This window comes from Neophocaena asiaeorientalis, unplaced genomic scaffold (genome assembly GCF_003031525.2).
Source record: "Neophocaena asiaeorientalis asiaeorientalis breed wild unplaced genomic scaffold, Neophocaena_asiaeorientalis_V1.1 scaffold424, whole genome shotgun sequence".
In the NCBI taxonomy this organism is placed as follows: Eukaryota; Metazoa; Chordata; class Mammalia; order Artiodactyla; family Phocoenidae; genus Neophocaena; species Neophocaena asiaeorientalis.
The window spans coordinates 730,714-751,744 of NW_020174430.1; the positions used below are offsets into that span (position 1 = coordinate 730,714).

Sequence of the window (21,031 nt, forward strand, 5' to 3'; positions counted from 1 at the left end):
GGTATCGTTTAACCTGTAGCGCCACCTGGTGCCCAGGGAGAAATCCCATCCTAACTCCCCCAAGCAGCAATGGCAGGCGGGCTTTCCATAATGTATTTAACAAAACAAAAGGATCTCTCTCTGCACACAGACACTCAGAAAGGGGCTGGCTGAAAATATTCAAAATATGTTTAAAGGTTACTTTTAATTGTAAAAGTAAAAATAATGTCCCTTTCCCTCTTTAAAAATGTTTCAGTGCCTGGGACATTCTTTACCCTAAACCAGTCTAAATGATTCCTATAATGCAAGGTCTAGCTTTAAACACTTTCCTCTCTAACATTTACCCCCAAGAATCCTTATGATTTTTTTTTTTTAACTGTGTTTATGGTCTATACTGTGTCATTTGGCCTCACACTGTTCAGTATTTCTGATTCTTATGGATTATCTCTTCTCTTAGGCTGAAAGGACCTTAACATAGAAATGATGCCATAGTAGGTCTGAAGAGCTAGCTCCCAACAAGTACTTAAGTAGACACAGGCATCAAATCTTACACAGACTTTTCAAAAATTATCTGTAAAGAGATCACCATACAAGAACCAAATGAAGTGAGTTTCCTAGAAAGTAAAGGAAGAGGGCTGGGAGTACCTGGGTTAAGGGGCAGCTCCCTGATTCTGAAGCTCTGAGTTTCTGCTCTGGGTGTGACTTGGGGAGATGTTAAACAAGTATGTGAGGAGGACAGGATGGCGTTCAGAGATAGCTAACATGAGGGAAGAGACCCTGATCTGAAGGATGCAGAAAAGGCCATCTGTCTCACGGGGTCTTTGCTACTAACAGATCACAAAGCAAGCTCACTATAAAGACCTCGCCAAAAAACCACTGCAATGTAAACACATTATGTCCTACATCAGACGTGTGACTGCCCTAGCAAATAAGAGTCCCACGGAAATGCAGAGCTGAATTGAAAGAGAAATTTATGGAGCAAAGGAAGAAACCATAATCCATGTTTCCTGAGAAACTCTGAATCATAACTCTGATAATCTTTTTCTGACTGGGTGAAGGATTTAGAAAAGAGATACCAAAGGGAGACTATATAATTTCTGATCCAGAAGTGCTTTAAGAATACAGATGGAAATGAATTTATATGCTACCATCAAATACACGTGTCTCTGAGGCCGGTCAGATGGAAAGTAAGAGAGATTAGACGGAAGTAGTGCACAGGGACTTTCAGGTGAGGGCAATTCTAGTGGCCACTGCTTCGTGAGAAAGCCTGCTCAGTGGGGAGGCCCGTATGCAGTGGTAGGAAGGGCACAGGCTTGCAGGCCAGGATGACTTAAGTGGAATCTCAGATGTAGCCCTTACTAGCTCTATGATTCTGGGAAGCTTATTTAATCTGAGTATTATTTTCCTCACTTATAAAATACATGTCTACCTCAGAGAATTGAACTGCACCTTAGTATATAAAGTACACAGCTGCTTACCTGATATAGTTAGTATTTAATAAATGTCAGTTCCTTTTCTGTTGTAATTGCTCATGACCTTTTAGTGGTGGGCCCGGAGCTTCCCGTAAAATATAACCATCGTCAGAAAGACCATTTAACTATCTGCTACTTAGACATGCCCACCGAGAAAGAGGCCCTTGAACGGACTCCACTCAGAGAACATCTAAGATTCTGGAGTGACCGAAGAGAATGGCAGAGGCAGAAGAGCTCACGGTCATCCGTTCATAATTGCCCTTAAGGAAAACGAATGTTCCCACCTGCGAACACAGCCCTCTCCAATGGTCCCATACACTGTCCATAAACCTTCTCCTGACCTTTCCTGAGAGATGGTTTGTAGAGACCTCTTTTCTAAGAGAACGATTCCATGGCCTGGCACAAGGTCCAGAGCTTGCCATTTAATTTTCTCCTGGACCCACTGCTTGCTGAACAACTTAACCTGACATATTCTTTATTTTTCTTCTTCCTCTCTGTCTGCTTCCTGACTTCATGTACTTTTCTACTCTGCTATACCCATAGATCGCAGAACTTTCTCTTTTTTCCCAACTCTTCTGCCATGCTACTCCAATCCCGCGTGCCCTCAACGCACACACATGCTCACTCACCCACACTCACTCTTTAAGAAATCCTCACACAGATGCCAGGAATGTGTCTGCTGTCCTTTTGACACAGAGTCTGATGCCATCTTCGGGGCCATGGGGAGGGCAGAGCCACAGGACGTGGCATTCGTGTACTCTGCTGCTAACCTGGCTCGTATTTTTACCGTGGCTTTGCTCTGGGCATCCAGGCAGGGAACCGGGCCAGCTTCTTCTCATTCCTTCACTCTACATCAGGACTCCATAATAATCTCACCCCTCACCTTGGCTGGGTCTTCCTGCCCCAAACCTTCTACCGTCAATGGAGCACAGTACATCTCTCCTCTTTCCCTCCAACCCAGTCAATGTCTGAGTACTTGTCCAGTTCCCTAAACCTGATTCTCACGCATGCAGGGATACTGTCAGTTTCTCCTGTTTTCGGACATGAACAGTGTACACAAGCTGCACTCACTCCTTGGCTTAGACTGCTACCCCCACGCCTCTCCCCTCCCTTAGACTCTAAGTCCAAATAAGGAGTGCTCCTTCTTACATAATTGGACGTTCCCAGCACAGAAGCTGACACACGAGGTCAGGCGCGCGTGTGTGCAAGACTTCCCTTTGACTTAACGATGCCTTTTTTGGGCATCAAACTTCTCTTCAGCTCCCTGCCCCCTCTCTCTCCACACCACCAAAAATCAAGGGAGATTTATGGAGCCTGGCTCAAATCAGAACTCTTCCAACCTTGGCTTGGAACGAGGGGTCAGAAGGTTGAATTTACTCTCTTTTCTTTTTCCCTTGCAGGCCAGAGATAGAGAAGGAGGGGGGAGGGGAGGGGAGCGAGGGAGAGAGAAAGAGACTGAGCCTGTGCAGGAGAGAGAACAAGTGAGAGCGCGCATGCTTCTGATCTGGCAGCAGTCCCTGGCGTCCCAGGCAGTTAGTTATGCATACAGGTCTGTTAAGGGAGCAGGGAGAATAAGGAAAGCTGGAAGCAGAAGAAATTAACTTATCTTCTTGGAGATGATAATGCTGGAGGTCGGAAAATGATGACATTTTTAAAAGGAGATGCGTCTAAGTCTAGATGCCATCAGGGATGGCAGTGTGTTCAGGATAACCAGAGAAGTGGCGGTAGCTACCTGTGGCATCAACACCAACTCTCCTTCTCTTTAGAACTTAAAGAAAGAGAATCCAAGAATTCTGCGAAAGGATATGGCTCAGACACATGTGGTTTCAGGGAGAGAACAAACATGCTGCCTCCCGAGGAGCCGTTAGCGGACAGTCTTGGAGGCCAGCACTGAACCGGCTGCGACCACCCACACCTCTCTGGCGTAGTGAGGACAGGTGGGGCAGGAGGTGCTTCGGCTTTGGGGAGGTGCCACGTTCCAGCATATTTGCTTACCAAAGCAAATAACGCCCAAGAGTGTTCACTGCATGAACCTCTTTTTAAAAATAAAAATGCAAGCTGTCCAGGGGACAAGCAACGTGGGCTGACTTCAGGGTGCTGCCGAGTCCTCTGTGTTATATGTGAGTGGGCGTATGTGGAAATGCAGTTTTTGTTTTACAAACTGACTGGCAGTCTCCTCTTGGGGAATGTATACTGCTTTGAGTCAAAGATTTTGGGGCTGGCTTTTATCCTTCCAAATCGTAGGGCAAACATCTGATCCTGAGACAGTCACTACAGCTGAACATCAGACAAACCTGGGTTCAGACTGTGCCTGTCGTATACTGATTAGCTCTGTGATCTTGAGCGAGCACGCACAGTTCTTCGTGAGCCTGCGCGTCTCTGAGCTGGGATCACAGTGGGTCCTTCACGCGGCTTTTGAGGCATTCGGTGATATGCTTGTAGTGCTCAGCACAGTGTCTGCACAAAGTAAACGCTCAACAAAAGCTTGTGGCGTGCTAAATCCTGCAGCTGATAAGACTACTGATGTCTACACTCTGAACCCTGAACTAAGCCCTGTCTCTTCCGTGTGTACCATGCACATGGAACTTGCTGGTGTAGACCATGGGCCACAGGCATCAGATCCTCGGAGCCTCTGGAGGGGGCACTGGGATTCCTTCTCCGATGTCCATGACTTCTTGACTGCTATCTTAAGGAAGCTTCAAGAACAATACGAACCCAGCACAAGATAGTTGAGAAGAGGGCCAAGTATATCCTTAAAAAAGCTGGGAGTAATGATTTATAGAGAAAGGTGAAAGGCCTTGAACAGGGAGGAGTGAGACTCTTCATTTAACTCTAGTTTGTAGAGGCTCAGGGCAAGGAGGGTGTCAACAGCTGTGTTCCTATTTCTGTTGCAGCTCATACAAAACAAAATGGACTTAAGGATAAAGTTTTATTAGCTATAAGAACTTTCTGACAGGAAGAAATATGGGGCAAGTCAACAAGTACAAAACATCATCACTTGGAAATACTAGGATGAACAGAGGTTAACAGACCACAGTTACAGAGTTTTCCAGAAGTAACTAGCCACAAAATTCTGTTCCTGCACAGTATTCATTTTGGCTTCATTCAAATTCACTATAAACATTCAGAATTTTCTCCCTTTAACAACAAAAAAAGATGCCGCCCAATTAAAAAAAAAAAGTGAAAGGAGAAGAAAGTCAAGGGAAATTCAGCCACAAGCCCTCTCCCTGATTTTGTTTATGGCATGAGCTACATTCACCAGACAGCCATCTACCCAGCTAACCAGGTGTGGTTCCAGTGGAACTGTCAGGGTACGGGGACGGAAACGGGAGGAACTTAGCCTGACTCCAAGTTCTTCTCGTGAGGAAAGGTGCGACTTGGTTCCAGCAGCACCAGTAAACCTGGAGAACAGTGCCGCACCCTGTAGAGAACCTGTGCTTGTCTGTGCTGCAGGGAGACCAGTGGTCTGCCGCCTACTGTCAGCCGCGGGGATGCTCTGGCTGTCGCCTTTGCAAGTGAGTCCATGGGTATAAAGTCACCTTGACAGGCCTCACACGCGGTGCTGCTTAGAACAGGGGCTGTGTGCAATCGCAGAGACAGACGCAGTAGGAGCAGGGATGCTGCAGCAGGAGACTGATCTGGGTGGGGCATCCTGAACAGGGGAGAGAATTCGGGGCCACTAGCTGGAGGAATCAGAAACAGAATGCACTCTTTACGCTTCTTTCCTTTTCCTGAAGCGCAAATATGAAGAGCTAACATTTACTGGACATGTTCTATGCACCTAGATACCTACCGATAGACATCACTACTATTCCGAAGCCCAGAGAGATTAAAGACAGCAGAGTCGTAGTATACTGAAGTGGATAAGAACTTGGGCTTTGGAATACCTGGGTTTGATTTCTACCCTCACCAAGCATTCATTTTGTGATCACGGATAAGGTCCCCAGTTCTCACCCCTGCTAAACCGTAAAATATGTAAAAGTAGGCATCATGTCTTATACTGACCAGCTCTTAATATTTTTTCAGTGAATAAAGGAATAAGACCAAAACAATCACCCAGCTGGAGAGAGAGAGGAGTATTTTAAGGTAAAGTGGGATGTTTGCCACAATGCAGGCTCACCCATGTCTACGGTCGGGTCAAGTCAGTGCTTACACCAGAGAGCACCGTCTATTTACTTCACACCCCACCCTCCACCTTACTGTCTCCTCCCTATCACCAGGCAATTTATGATCATCGCCCACTGAGGTAATGCAGCCCAGCCTGGAATTCTCACAGCCTGCAATTCCCCCGGATTTAATTCTTGTATTAAAGCTCCCTAGCTACATAAAATACCATTTCTTCAATGACCTTCCTATAATTCCCCAAATACACTTCTCTCTCCTTTCTGGCCCAAGCTCTTTAATATTCTGAGTCATTCAAACTTCAGGTAACCTTCCTACCTTTTTTATATATGAATCTCAATCCTTTTTGAATTTCTCCAGATTCATCTGTACTTTTCTGTTACTACTGAGTAATTTCTTGTGTTCTGAAACCAATTTATCATGTAAATGACTTCAGGAGGTGGGGAGTCAACGACGACACACTAGCTCGTTTAGGATGTTCCCATTTTGGGGGAAGGTGAGCAAAGATAAGCCTAACAAAGGAAGAGAAATGAAGCCTCAATCAGCAACATTCACACGTGACTGAACAAAACATACGAAGACTCTACTTTCCAGTATAAAGGTATTGAGAAGGGAAATATTTATTCTTTTGTCCAATATTTAATGAGCATCTTCTATGTCCCAGGCCCTGTGGAAGCTGCTGGGGACATAAGCCAGTTCTGGCCCTTAAAGAACCACTGGTCTAGGGCAAGGTTTCTCAACCTCTGCACTACTGAGGGTGTAGATACATCCTCTTCAGGGTAGGATAATTCGTTGTTGCTTTGGGGCGGAGAGTGTGCTCTCTTGGGTGCAGGATGTTTAGCAGCATCCCTGGCCTCTAGCCACGTCCTGCCTCCCTTCCCAGTTGTGACAACCAAAAATATTTCCAGATATCGCCAAATACCGTGGGGGAAAACTGATACGCTGGGTGGATCACTAGTTTTGGGAAAGTAGACCATTTCTCCAATATACTGTGTTAAGTATTATTATCAAAACTTTGACTTGAGAAGAAGACTCCTTAGATCCAGGGAAAAATGGGAGAGGATGCCATAAAAAGTTTCACAGAATAAATGACACTGAATGTTGATTTTTAAAAAATATTTAGCAGTAGGCCAGGAAGACAAGAAGACGGGAAGTTTAGGACACAGGGAGAGAGCAGGAAAAGAACGAGTAGAGAAGACAATCAGGCAGAGACAAGAGGATGAAGAGAGGCCTGAAGGAACAGCATCCACAGAGTACTGAGGCCACGGTGGATGGTGTGCATGGGGAGAACTGGAAGTGAGGCTGGGGCCAGATCACGTAAGAAAGGAGTTGGAATTTTACTATAATAAATGAATATATATTTTAAACACAGTGGAGCCCTTTTTCAAACAAAACCTTATCTAGACCCCCAGTCTATTTAACTGATCAAAACGGTCCACTCGGGTTTCCCCGTGGCTTCCAAGTTGGCTTCTGAAGCGCCTCTGTGGAACCCTAGAACTCTGGAAAGCATGTTGGGAAAATCACTCTTGTAGGCAACAGAGCACCCTGATGGATATTAAGTGCAGGATATATGTTCATATTTGCTTTTCAGAAAAAGCAGCCTTGAGGCAGAGCTGAGTATGGAGGAGGGACAAGGGTGAAAGCGGGGCACAGAGACCAGTCAGCATTTTATACGTGGGCTTCACACGGAGACCGGTCAGCATTTTATACGTGGGCTTCACACGGAGACCGGTCAGCATTTTATACGTGGGCTTCACACGGAGGCCGGCCTTCAGGCCGCGATACATAGGAAGCAGCACATTGGCTTTGGAGCTGTGCACATCCAGCTTCAAATTCCACTGTGTCATTAACTATGACCTTGGGTATGTTGCCCGACCTTGCCAAGCTCTACTTTCTTATTCTGTGAAATGGGGCTACCTACCTCACTTGGCTGCTGTAAGAAAATATATGCCAACAGAGGTCAGGTGCTGGAAATGATACACACTCAGCAAATATAAACGTGCATCCTCTTCTTTCACTTAGTTTCCTAACGATGAAACCTTACTGAGACCCCCTGATCCTGTGTAACTTTAAGTGTGGAAGGGGCAATTTCACTGCTTGCTGTTAATGGCTTTCCTACTTGTTGCAGGATAGATACATAATTCTGAAGTTTTTATTTTTATTTTTTGAGTGGCCTATTAGCACGAGCCACATGCTAACAGAAGAGTTCAGGATTTGGCTTCTTCTTACTCTGGGATCTGCCAGGATGTCTCATGCAACAGTGGCCAAAGCTCAAGCACTACTGTGTCTGTCTGGTTCAGAGACAGTGTCTCTGGCCTTCAGTTCAGCAAAGCTTGCATCAGTTTCATGGTTAGGAAGTCAGTAGCTAAAAACTCCATCTATGTACAAATCTTTCAGGAGATTCAAGTGGTGTTAGGATCACAACGCCTGAATTATAAAATTTAAGTTTTAAGTCTAAGTATCTTTCTATTCCTTACCATCCTGTGTCAGTAAGTGCTTCTTCAGTAGTGAATATGTACACCCCTCCCGGAGAAAATCGTCTTTATTTTGAGCACTGACCAGTTTTCTCCTTGTCTTTCTTGTTGCTTATCGTCACAGTGACTGAACACTGTTTGTTAAGAGACACAGCCACTGTAACAAGGTGAAAGGTATAGGGCCCGGGGGTAAAGCTGGGTGGAGAACTGATCCTAGAGGAGGAAGAGTTCAGCTGAAGTATCTGAGATCACAGGTAGTGCCTGTCATTCAGTGGATGATGCCAGAAGTCTTACAGAAGCAGACCCATTCACACTTTAGACAACAAGGTGATACTCTCCAGGCACTCTTCATCCCTGTACCCCTAGAACAGAGATTTTATCTTCTCTTATGGCCCCAGGTTTCCTGTACTCTATACTTTCCCTTTCTAGTGGGGAATTGGGCATCACATCCAAGCCCTGTCCAACCTGAGACTCTAATGTACAGCGGTCCTACCTCTGAATCAGGGTCCCAAAGATGAGACGAAGAACTTTCTGCACGTTCTCCGTACACAGCCATCTCCACTGCTCCATCAGCAGCAAGAGAAGCAGATCCAGGGCCGTGTCAGCCAGCTCTGTCTCTGTTCCTGGGGAATGAAAAGGCATCGAGAGTAACTCAGAAGAGACCCATACTTGAGGAACACATTTCAGTGCACTGGGTCTTCTCCATCTTTATATCAGTCGTCTTAAATTTTTGTAATCTATCTGTTTTCAAGAGATGTTTACTTCATTTCTACCAAGTTCAGTAATAGGCTCTGTATTTCTTTACAATTCTTTTATGTTCCTTAGTCACTTAGTAAGTATTGTTTATCTTTAAAAAGATTTTGCATATAATTATTTTGCCTCCCAACTTCTGTTTCTTTTGTACTTCCCCCAGGAAGCTGAACACATTTTGTTCCAAGGAAGTGCTCACAACTGGTGACTAACGGGAACCGGCAAGGTCCACTCCCTTCCATCCTTGTATTCCACCAGCCTCCACAAAGTAGCAAGGAAATGTTGTGAGCAGATCTGGGATTCACTTTTCTGTAAAAAAAGTTGCTTTGAAAGCATCTCCATTACACAGAGCTGACGGGTTAGGATCCAGGAGACTTCAGTTCCATTTTGAGATAATATGTGGTTGTAGGAAAAACACTATACCTTTGGTAAAATGCTATGACAATTACTCATTTCTTTCCTGTTTCAAAGATTGGAAGGACCACAAATACGCTCATACCCATGCTGAGATGAACTCTCTTAAATATGTATTTTATGGATGCAAGCACTGTTCCCTAACCCTGTTCATGGGGTCCCACGTCACTTCTGATTTGCTTCACAGGAAACTGCCCCAGAAATACATACTGTCCCTGAATAAACCTCAGCTACAACCACAGCTACAGCTGTGGTTAATGTTATAATTAATCACCAACAATCATTTTATTAGCCTAGGACCAAAGGGTATTCTCTGCACCAGCTTGCCCCAGCATTCCTTGCTTAAGGGTTCTTTAGAACATGAATGATTTCAAATTTGGATAAATCTGCTAGAACTGAACCTTACTTTCTTCTTAATCCCATCCATTATATCTTTTCTTTTTTCTGTGCTGTATTTCAAGGGGGCATGGGAGCTCATGTGTCTGCTTTCTAGTCATTTGCTCAAAATGGGATATTCAGTTCCTTGGAAAATAGCATTCCTTATTCACTCTCTTCAATTCTATCATTTTCTCAGGTTTAGCATTTACCCAGAGCTGCCATCACGTGGTGACAATTAGTCATAGCAGTAAAAAAATAAGCGAAAGCAAACAAGGCACCAGGTCCTCTTGATAAAAGTGGTAAATTATCTACCACGTGAGCATGTTGAGTCTCTCAGGCTGGTAGAAGGGCTCAGGCATAAATTATCCCTTTAGAGATATAACATTCAAAATTTAAAGACTTGATTTTGGCTAGAATTATATTATTTTACCCATCCCATCTTATTTATAATTTCTTAGAGCTCTCTGATGATTCTGCTGTCGTAACACTTCATTTACTTAACCAGTGAGATGTAAGCTCTGTGAACAGAGATGGGGTTGTAAACTCCATTTTTCACAGAGTTAAGCTGAGGTCCGTAGAGCAGAGGTCAGGTGACTGTGGGCACCTGAGAAACAATGGTGAAATCAGTCCTTTTTCCTTTTCTGAACCCAAGATTTTGTGATCTTTTATTTTCAGCGGGAGCCTTTGTTTTGGGGGATTTGAAAAACTTTCTTCTTATAAAAAGTTCTAGTTCTGCAAACCTACTAATATCCAGGGCTCCCAATTTTTCCTCTGTAGAAAACATCTGCACTGCTGGGAAGTAAACCTGCCCTGCCTCAAATGCTTATGAGGCGAGAGTGGTGTCCTCACCTCCTCCTCTCTGCTCTACCTTGGGTAACTTGGTGGTGTCATTTGCCACAGCAGTAAGTAAACCAGAAGGAACAGAGCCAGGGGAAAAGATAAATTCCATTCTGTGAATGCTGTATTTCAGCTGCCCTATAGTACATCTACGTGTAGACTTCCAGTAGGCAGTTGGAAATACACCTCCAGTATTGAGGCATCACCAGCATATGTGTTAGGGCTGAAACCAACCAACAGATGAGATCACCCAGGAATGCAGGGAGTAAGAACAGAGAGCCAAAAATAAAGCTCTGGAAGGCTGAGGAGCCAGCAAAGGGGACTGAGGCAGGGCCACAAGAGGGGCAGAAAGAGAACCAGGGAAGTGGCACCACAGACATCAAGGGAAGAAAATTTCTAAATAAAGGGAGTCGTCCAAAGATATGCCAAAGCATGCCAAAAATAAATAAAGATGGTATTATAACCGTAGATCTGATCTTGCTGGAACTCCCTGTTTACAAGCCACGCTCCTCTGCTCGACTCAGCTCTGGGACTGTGTCGTATTCCTCTCCATATCCCAGCAGAGTACCTCAAACGTTGGTGTTTAACACCTGGCTTGCTTAGCTGAACAGATGAGAAACTGAAGCAATGAATCCCAACAGTCCCAGGTCCCAGGTGGACTGTACCCTGGCTCCCTTCTCTGTCACTTACCTGGATCACTGTTGCTGAGGTCTTGGGCTGGGACGGCTGCACCTGACACGCAGTCATCCACACATCCCTTGGAGATTTGTTCAGAATCTTTTCCTGGGGCTTCTGCTGGCTGCGTTTCTAGTAACTTTGTCTGCTTTTCAATAAAGGATTCCATCCCAGACATGGAGAGGATCTCTGACTCCTGAAGAAAGAGCCAGTGGCATGTCACATGAAGAATGCAGAAAGCATGAGGCCAACTGCAGCACTTGTGGTTCCTCTGTTCCTTCCCTGCAAGTGTCATAAGTAGAGGACCCACTGACTCTGTGACCACCTAAGTTATTTTTTTTTAACCTAAATTGCAAGGAAAACCATGCCTCTGTAGTCTCACTTGCCACAAAAACTTTGGGTTTTCTTCCAGCAACTGGCTTTCTCATTCTCTCATCCATTATTCCAAGCCCACAGCTCTTGAGAAGCCAACCTGCCAACCCAGAACTAGTAGGAATTCCAAACCACTCTGAGAAAATACTCCTAGAATAAAAATCAGAGACCCAGATGTTGGTTAAGTCCTTTAGGAAGGCACCTAAGTCCTTTCTGATTTTGGAGACTGTCTCAGCTGCCTATAACTGCAGGTTCAACATCCCAGCTATTGAGTCCAAGAATTCTCCAGCGACTTCTTACCACACTGCCTTCCCGGAGACAATAGAGAATCTTCTCGTGTGCCTCAGTTATATTCAGTGCTGGAGCAATTTTACTGGATGAGAACCTCAGTCTGGACCTGGTATAGAAACGAAGAGCAGAAACAGTATGTAATTCATGGTCTTGATCCCCATACAAAAGGGCCGACAGGTATAAATACCTCAAGACAAGAACACCCATACTTATTCTTAGGAGCTTACTATGGTTCAGGGCCAGAGAGGCCTAGCCCTGAAAGCCCCCAAACACTATATACTCTTGCAATTCCTAATATACAGTGCAACACTTGCACTAAGCTATGCCTACCCTGCATTTGTGAAAGGACTTTTGCTAATGTAAAATAAGGACCAGTCTGTCACGGTTGTATTCCCATAGGCTAGAAGAGTGGCTAGCACATACTATGCACTCATTAAAAATTTGTTGAAGATTAAACAGACAAGTGGCACGGACCAAGGTTGTCCTTGTTGTTCACACCTTTTTGCACATCCACTATTCCCCTTGTGTTCCAAATAAAACCAGCGAAAGAACCACAAGTGCTAACCTCAATGTTTCAAGGAACAGTGTTCTTATAAGCATAGGCACCATGGTTACCCTTCAAATATGGGCCCAGTAAAAACAAAAGGCTAAGAATTGTGAGTGTTATTGCCGGCCCACGAAACATGACACATGACAGACAGACACACACACACACATTCTACAACCCCCCACCCCCATTCTCTCTCTCCCTTCGTAATGCCCCAGATACAGATACGAAGTGTCCAGGAAGGAAGGTGTGGTGCCCTTCCTCTCCACGTGCCGGCTCTGAGTGCTGCCAGAGAGCACCTGGGACCCTAGTGCAGGAGGAAGCAGCAATAGCCACGGACTGAAATCGGCCCTGTAGTGTCCACTCTAGCCCCTTTCTGTTTACCGCTAGTGCACTCAACTTCTGAGCCAAGATTTCCAGAAACGAAGACAGAGATCAGCCATAAGCCTTAATCCTTAAAGGGAAAGACACATCTCAACTTTCCAGGGGAATAAAAAAGGAGAATATCCATATTCCAGAATTTTCCTTCTAATCAAAATTCCCTGGTCAGTTGGGGCCCTGGGTTCTCATGGCAAGACAAACATTCAGCAAGTGTGCCTGTGCAGGATCTCAGGCTCAGTCTGTGGTCTGGCTTTGTATAAAAATTGGTAGGTATGACCCATCTCCTCTCTTCTAGGGCCTAAGTGTGGGAATGGGCTTTGGCTGAAAACTGGGGATCAACCTGAGAACTGGGAATGGTTTCTCACTTGGTAGCCTTCTTGCCTTCTGGCTGGGGCTTGCTTTCTGTCTCGGCCTCACTCAGCTCCTCTGTGGGGCTCTGGGGCTCAGAGCGAGGAAATGCTGTCTTCAAGGTGTCCACGATAGCGCTCACCACCACCTGCAGGAGTCAGAGATGCAGGGTCAGACAGAAACCACAAAGGTGCTTTCTGCACCCAGGACAAGTAGACGGCTGGCCTATCTAGCAGAGCCTTATCTATCCACACAGACACTAGCTAATGACTTAGTGGAAACTCTCTCCCCTTTTCTCTCTGGCCATAAAAATCTTCTTCCTCACAGAGTTAAGACAAACAATGTCATGGGAAAAGAAGCCAAAACAATGGGATAAATAATAATCTGGAAGTTCTACAGGCTGGTGAAATACTTTTCATTTTCAATTTTTTTCTTTTCATACAGAAGAATTTTTTTTTTTTTTTTTGCCACGTTGGGTCTTTGTTGCTGCGCGTGGGCTTTCTCTAGTTGCGGCAAGCAGGGGCTACTCTTCGTTGTGGTGCACGGGCTTCTCATTGTGGTGGCTTCTCTTGTCACGGAGCACGGGCTCTAGGCGTGTAGGCTTCAGCAGTTGCAGCACGAGGGTTCAGTAGTTGTGGCTCGCGGGCTCTAGAGTGGAGGCTCAGTAGTTGTGGCACACGGGATTAGTTGCTCCCCGGCATGTGGGATCTTCCCAGACCAGGGCTGGAACCTGTGTCCCCTGCAATGGCAGGTGGATTCTCAACCACTGACCCACCAGGGAAGTCCTCATACAGAAGAATGATTTTTCATTTCCAAACTGATAATACTTTCACCAAGATGTGACTAAGTGGAAGGAATGCAGACAGGAATATACGGAGAAAAGAAAGAGTGATAAAGATTAAGAAATACCCTCTAGAAACATATGTGATATAAAAATGCTCAGAGCAATTCACACAGAGTAAAAAGTCTGGTTTTTCAGTTAATTTGAACAATTTCTCTTCTTTAACTAGAGAAAGAATAACAAAAATCACTCAGGTTAAAGTTAAGGAATCTGGGGCTTCCCTGGTGGCGCAGTGGTTGAGAGTCCGCCTGCCGATGCAGGGGACACGGGTTCATGCCCCGGTCCGGGAAGATCCCACGTGCCGCGGAGCAGCTGGGCCCGTGAGCCATGGCCGCTGAGCCTGCGCGTCCGGAGCCTGTGCTCTGCAATGGGAGAGGCCACAACAGTGAGAGGCCTGCATACCGCAAAAAAAAAAAAAAAAAAAAAAAAAAAAGTTAAGGAATCTGGAATTGATATAAACTTCTCTACTCATAAGGACGAAATGAAACAATCCTCACTGAAGAGTAAGAATTATTTCTATTTCTCAGAATGGGAAAATGACATACAGACATTTGCTAAAAGGAAAAAAGAACAAACAAATGAAACCCTAAAATATCCAAATGGAAGGAGACGTTTACTTTTCCTTTGGTGCCTCTGGCTCATTAATGAACACTGCTGGCTCAGAGCAGCGCAGCACCTGCTTGACCTTCTTCTGTGCTAGTCCTCCACGAGCACAGCCAGCACAGCCGAGGCAAGGCTGAAATGGTCAAGCAGGACCACAGTAAAGACCGGGGGACAGCAACCCAGGGAAAGAACAGAGAGAACCGCATGAATGCGGATAACGTAGCTGAGAAAATACAACTCGCTCTCTCGGCTCACAGGACGAGTCTGTGGTGAGGGTGCATACCTGTCTTGTTCACTCCTGTATCATCAGCAACGCATACAGTACATGGCTTTAAGTAGGCATGCAGGGGGCAGATGTTGAAAAAATCAATGAAGGAACACGTCAGCATGGATGAACACACCTGCAGGGAACTCTGGGGATTTTACCTCGTCTATCCCTTTCTGATTTGCAGTTTTTTCCTCACAGCAGTGAATGTCTCCTAACTCCCACCACGTGAAGTTCCACTGTGTCACTTTATCCCCTGAAGTCTAGATGAGAAGAGGGAGAGGCCTCTTCTGCCACAAAAGTCAGTGTTTTCTAACCTCTTAAAACATATGCATTTTTTGATAAGCAGAAACCTCAGCCTTCTGCCCTGGAGGTGCTAAAATCTGTTGGCAACCTCTGCTCACAGGCTCCAGTGTGGCGCTCAAACGTCCTTCTCCTACCGTCTCCAAAGGTTCTGAGTTACCATCTTGAAGAAGGTACAGTTCTCTCACACACTGTTCTCCAGCAGAGAATCACTACACAAACCTAAGTCCAGCTCGGTGTCCTGTCTTAGGGCTCTTTCCTGAGTGACTGACCCTGGGAATGACCTCCGTCTCCGGGAGAGACCTTGCTGCCCCACCTATCTGTGGAGATGCAGAAGCACCCTTACATCCCTCCCCTGGAATCGCAACGCCATGACATCCCTGGGAGACGTGTGTACACCGACTGTGGTGGGGTATCGTATCCTCATTAGCTGTTCACTGTCGTCCGGCAAGTAGACGACCTAACCAATATTGGCAACAGGTCTTGAAAATCCCAGTGCGTGTTCCACTTACTGCTGGGTGCTGCATCTCCCACCCCCACCTCCACACTGATGAGAAACTAGGGCTGAGCACGGCGGCCCCGCTCGTACCTTGTCTATTCTGGAGACCATGAACGGTTTCTTGACAAAGGCAATACGAGCATCTGTGTTCAGAGCAAGGAACTCCTGCATCTCCTCACTGTTAGCGATCTCAGGAATGGCACAGAGTTGCTGCAAGAGACACAATAAGGACTTCAAAGAGAAATTCTGGTCCCCAGCTCTCTCCACCTTGGCTTGGGTGTCTGCCTGGTGGCTAGAACGAGAGCAGAGGGTGCTGACCTTCAGGAATGATTCCAAGAGGCTCTTGCGGGCTTCCACTCTGTCACTATCCATGTTTCCAAATGGAAGATCTGGAAAGAGCTTCTTAGGACCCTTCACATCTTAAAAAAAACGTGAAGTTAATTCATTAACATTCACTATGAGCCATTCCATATAAAAAGCGTCCTGTAGGTAAAGGAAATAGAACTGTTGAATGCAGTTCCCGGGCATTTGTGTTCCCTCACCTGCCGGCTGGAGCTGAGAGGCGGCCCGAGGCTGGCGAGGGGGCTGGGTCCCAAGGCCTGGGGCTCATCCCTTCAGAGTCCCTCCCCTGGGTCCTCCCCTCCTTCGGATTTTTTTTTACTTCAGGAGTTCCAAATATACCCCAGGGATATAATACAGACAACCTACTTTCCTTATTAATGATAATATTAAGGTATAAGAGGCCAAACACTATAGTGGTTATGAATAAGGGCCCGGAAGTTTAAATTTTGGCTCCAAGCCCTACTATAATAATGACCTTAGGCAACTTGCTTAATCTTTCTTTGTTTCTTTTCTGTAAAATGGGGATAATGATAGTATCTATCTTATAGACTGTTATGAGAACTAAAAGAGCTAATAAGTATAAAGTGCTTAGTAGAGAACTGGGCATATATTTTCGGTATCAATTATTGTTATTAAGAAAGAAAATGTGCAACTGAAATACACAATTTATGCCAAAACTTATTAAAATGTTTGAGTGATCGCTGGCATTTTTTTAAAAAACAAAGCAGCTGCTTACTAGCTTATTTTTCGAGTAAAACTTTATGTTTTCTTACCGTTCCTGTGCCTCACAAGTACCAAACAGCACACCAAAAAGCCTGTTGTTAAAGGAAAGCTGGCAAGGATTTCTAGATGACATTTTAAGATCTAAGAGCAATCGACCTATGAATTTGGAACAGTTAATTTAACACCTCACACTACCTCACAGGCACAGGTGGACTGTGGAAGTTTCCTTCCTAAGCTTAAACTAGATGGGGCCCCAGAACAAAGCATTCGGTGGCAAAGAAGCACCTCGGAAAGAATGTCATTAGCACCGTCCAGCACTAAAACCCAAAATACCCAAAAGCAAACTGGGGGAGCACAGGATCCCTGAGGCTGCACTCTCCCCCTCCACCCTCCCCACAAACCAACAGGCCTCCAGCCTCTCAGATCAGGGTGGCTCGATGTGAACAGCAAGCAGGCATTCTGGGGCTGGGGTAACTCCTGACTTTTGATGAACTTTCGTAGATCGGGTTTCTCCTCCAGACGGGTCTGCAGATTCAGGAACTCACGGTAACGGCGGTTCACGGTGTGGTAGGCCAGCTGCTGCAGGCCACTGCTGCTCTCGCAGTCAAGGGCGGTCTCATACTGCCGGGTGAACAAATTTGTTTACTGTATCAGCTTACTGGCCACACAATAAGAGTAGCGTAGGGGTAAAGGGAGCAAGATGCTCCTCTTCTGTTCCTGAACGTATTAGATCTGACCGTTGCTCTAAGTTGTAATGAGTAACTCCAACTGAGTGAATTACGGAACAAGATGCATTTCCCAACAGACGTGGCCTAGGAAGTGAAAAATGAGTTTTACTGCCCTCCACTCCTTCTTCCATCTCAAAGCTCTCCCTGCAAACACTCTCTTTACTTATAACTATTTTCAAATCCCAAAGACACAGGATAAAAAAGAAGGTACAACACTGATAAAAATGACACTGCCTCTTTCATCCCTAATTATGGGGTTGGATGGTATAAGGGGATAACCATCTTGTCATTACACGCAAGCACTGATTATCTATATTAGTTGGGGGAAGAACAAATAATCCCAAACAGCCGATGAACAAAAATCATTTGTTTGCCTGGAATGCATTAAAGGAACATGTGTTTTTGTTTTGCTTTGGGCAAATTAATTATCATTCTTGGGAGTGACGCTGAGTTTTTCTTCCCGAGCACAGGTCATCTGTAAGATGAGAAGTCATGTGGAGACTAGAGATGTTTTAAGGGGTCAGAGTCTGCTGTCTTCATAGGCTTGGAGAGCTGGTATGTGGGAAATGACAACGGTGCTGAAAGTTCCCCCAGAGCGAGCACCCCGAACAGCATGAAAGCTGCAACTTCACACCTACAGGGGGAGACTTTTTGACAGAGTAGTTAAGATATAATAAATTCTGTGCAAGAACAATATATGTGCTTGTTCTCATTAAAAGTAGGTTACTGTTATTGTTTGGTTAAGGTATTATACTGTGGCAAGTGATGGAAGAAACGATCTCCTTGTTGGTGGGACTTGAGGCTGGTGTTTAAAATTTTTCTAGAGGCAGAGAGAGGTATTCCTTATGAGCCGAAATGAGCAAAGTAGTCCCTGAGACCAGTGCTGAGAAGAAAGGGTCTAGGTAAGACATGCAGGTGGAATTCAGGTTAGAGCTCTCAGACTTGGAGCACCTGGGAGTTACGATGCTCTCTGTGGGACAGTCTGCTCCTTGAGGGACACTATTTGATACTGACACGGTCCCAAGCTTGGCTGCACCTCAAAATCACTTGGGCTACAAACTCTGCTGTCAGAATACGGATTCTGATAGGCGCTGACGGATTCTGAATGAGAATTTCCCAAGAACGGGCCCCAAGATTCGTATTTTTTAAAAATACAACTCTCCAGTTGACTTGGAGGCAGCTTATCCCCAAACCAGCTTTAGGGAGCTGCTGCTCTAATCAAACCAGCCACCCGATCCATGAACCCCCTTCATATCATTTCTGCCAAGCAGTTCCTACTACTGCTCTTAAACATCTCTAGGAATGAAGAACTTGCTACCTTTCGATGTATATATAGGTAAATAACCTTCCTTCCTAAAACAAAAAGTATGAAAGATACCAGTACTTAAAAAAAGAAAGAAATTAGCAGGGAAGAAGTTTGGAAAGAATCTCTGGACAACACTGTATCCATTGGGAACCACTGAAAAATATGACTCTCAGTATACCAAGATTCTAGGATTGTTTGTGAGGGTATCAGATAGAGGCCTACTCTGCTTCACAAGTGAGCTTCAGACCATTCACATATAGATGCTGGCTGAATTAACCATAGCAAACTAAGTAAGAGTAGCCTCTCCCTCTCAAAACACTGACCCTGCTTTCCGACTCATTCCCAGACCAGAGTGGATGACCACAGTTCTAACCCTGTTACCTTCACCGTGTAGAGCGTGTATGGGTGGAATCCAGTGCCACTGTGCTCTCGAGCAGTAATGGTGCCGGTAATACGAAGGTTCTGGATGATAACGGGGCCATCTGGACTGCTCAGGGGCTCAAAGCTGAAGGTGGCTGAGCTGAAGGGACCAGGTGGAGAGGAGGAGAGCAGTACCTGTGGGAGACTAGGATCTAGGGAGCTCACACCATTGGTGAGATCTTTCTCTAAGCATGAGGGTCGTGGGGGACACATCCTTTCTGGACTGGCCAGCAAAGCTGTAAGAGAGGTGACATCTCCCTGCTCTACGTCCTTGTCTGCTGTGTCAATCTGGATCTCTGGGCAGGAATTCAGCATGGAGACAAGCAGGCCGGTCTCTGTTTCTGTTCCTGGACCCTCCTCAGCTTCTGCCCCTTCAATTCCTTCAGATCCCTCTTCATCCTTAGACTCCAGAGCCTGGGAAGCCCCTAGGGCACACAAGGAGTCCTGCATCCTGGCAGAGAGGAAGGTGCCTGGGTTCACGAGCACGATGGTTTCTTTGCCCAGTTCAGACAACGGAGACTCCAGCTCTGCGTCTTCGGACAAGAACAGAGGCTGCAGGAAGTGAGAAGAGTTGTTTCCTACTTCTCTCTCTTCTAGCACTCCCCCCAAATCTCCCTCCAGTGCTTCACGGCCTTCTTCGACTTCTGGGGAGGGGTGTGAAGGCTCACTATAGTTTAGGAGCACTGGGGCTGGAGAAGGGGCTCTCGCATCTGCTAGACTCTGGACCTCCACAATCAGTGGCAGAGATGTGGGCACTGAGGGCTGTTCCAGGGCACTGGCTGGGCAGAGTGGTTTACCCACTCCTGCTGGGCCAGTTCTGGCCTTGGAAAAGATGCCCACTAGCACAAGGTGGATCCAGTCCGGATCTGAGAGCTTGCTGATCAGTGGTAACATGACATTGCAAGTAATGAGTTCCACCACTACATGGCGGCCGGTCCGGGTCTCCAAGTGGGGCTTTGGCACTAGGCCTTGAAGCAGCACGTTCACAATGCCACGTGTGTAGGCGACCTCAGCCCTGGGACTCTGTACTGCGGGATGTGGGGCGGTGGCCTGGCAGTAAGCCTCCCAGAGCTGGGAGGGCTCATCTGTGCCACTCTGCTTCCCCGTCGTGGCCTCCTTTGCCTGAAGATAGCTCTGCAAGTGACACCCACAGAGAGTGAGAACCCTCTGGGCAAGAGCATGGCTGTCTGCCCTGGCCATCCTTCTCCGGAGCTCCTGGACCAACCCTCGCATGGCTGCCTCCATTTCCTCCTCGAAGGCGGGCTCCTGGCTCACCGTGCGATACCAGGACGACACGAAGTCCCGCATGACCATCCGGATGGTGCGGTCGATCTCCTGCTCCAGCTGCCTCTCGGCCTCGGGGTTTGGGGGGCAGTCAGCCACGGGGATGAAGCGCTCCAGGTGCAGCCGACCCGAAGGCCCCACGATGGCGTCGGCGCCCAGCCATCCTCCCAGCACCAGCAGCAGCGCAGACAGAAGGCACAGGAGCCACACGTTGACCAGGAGGTGGATGACCAGAAGCCAGCCGAGCACGGCCCCCAGGGCCACCAGCTTCCGACTACTCAGCAGGTGACTGAGGCTGGGCCCGGCCGGGGGCTCCTGCGCCGCGGTCGCGGTCTCTGCCTTCATGGCGGGCGGGAGGGGGCTCCCCGGACCAGCTGCCCCCTCCTCCATGTCAGAGCCGGCGATGGGGCGCCTACTGCGGCGCGGACACGAGAGCCGGGCGGCGGGCCCCGACGTCCTACAGGCAGGGCCCGGCGACAGGCGTGGCTCAGCGGCTCGGCCTCTCCGCAGCCCCCTCCGGCCGGGGCGCGGCCCTCGAGGAAAACCCTTCGGCCTTCATGGTGCCAGGGCGGCGGCCCGCGGCCTCAGAGGGTGGGCAGGGCCGTGGGCCCACAGAACACTCACGGACGCCGAGGACCGGGGCGCCCGGGAACGGCTCGCGCTGCGCCCCGCCCCGC

General features: G+C 46.9%; 1 protein-coding gene across 12 annotated transcripts in view; it reads right to left on the reverse strand.

The window, feature by feature from the left end:
• SNX19 (sorting nexin 19) overlaps positions 1-21,025 on the reverse strand; it is a 37,260-nt gene extending 16,235 nt beyond the window's left edge. For 8 of the 12 annotated variants that reach the window (XR_003004770.1, XR_003004769.1, XR_003004768.1 and 5 more), the window contains exons 1-8: positions 19,032-21,025; positions 17,018-17,237; positions 15,870-15,970; positions 15,642-15,761; positions 13,058-13,188; positions 11,774-11,870; positions 11,117-11,297; positions 8,541-8,670 (exon numbers count right to left, since the gene is read on the reverse strand). Coding sequence is in view for 6 of the 12 variants with exons in the window: in XM_024756837.1 (XP_024612605.1) it covers positions 8,541-8,670; positions 11,117-11,297; positions 11,774-11,870; positions 13,058-13,188; positions 15,642-15,761; positions 15,870-15,970; positions 17,018-17,237; positions 19,032-20,744 (2,693 nt within the window). In the remaining 6 variants the exon portion in view is untranslated. Of the gene's footprint in view, positions 1-4,366; positions 5,135-5,891; positions 6,086-8,540; positions 8,671-11,116; positions 11,298-11,773; positions 11,871-13,057; positions 13,189-15,641; positions 15,762-15,869; positions 15,971-17,017; positions 17,238-19,031 lie in introns of those variants that run through there. The other 4 variants (XM_024756838.1, XM_024756841.1, XR_003004772.1 and 1 more) reach the window with 3 other exon arrangements.
• Between the last annotated feature and the right edge of the window lie 6 nt (positions 21,026-21,031).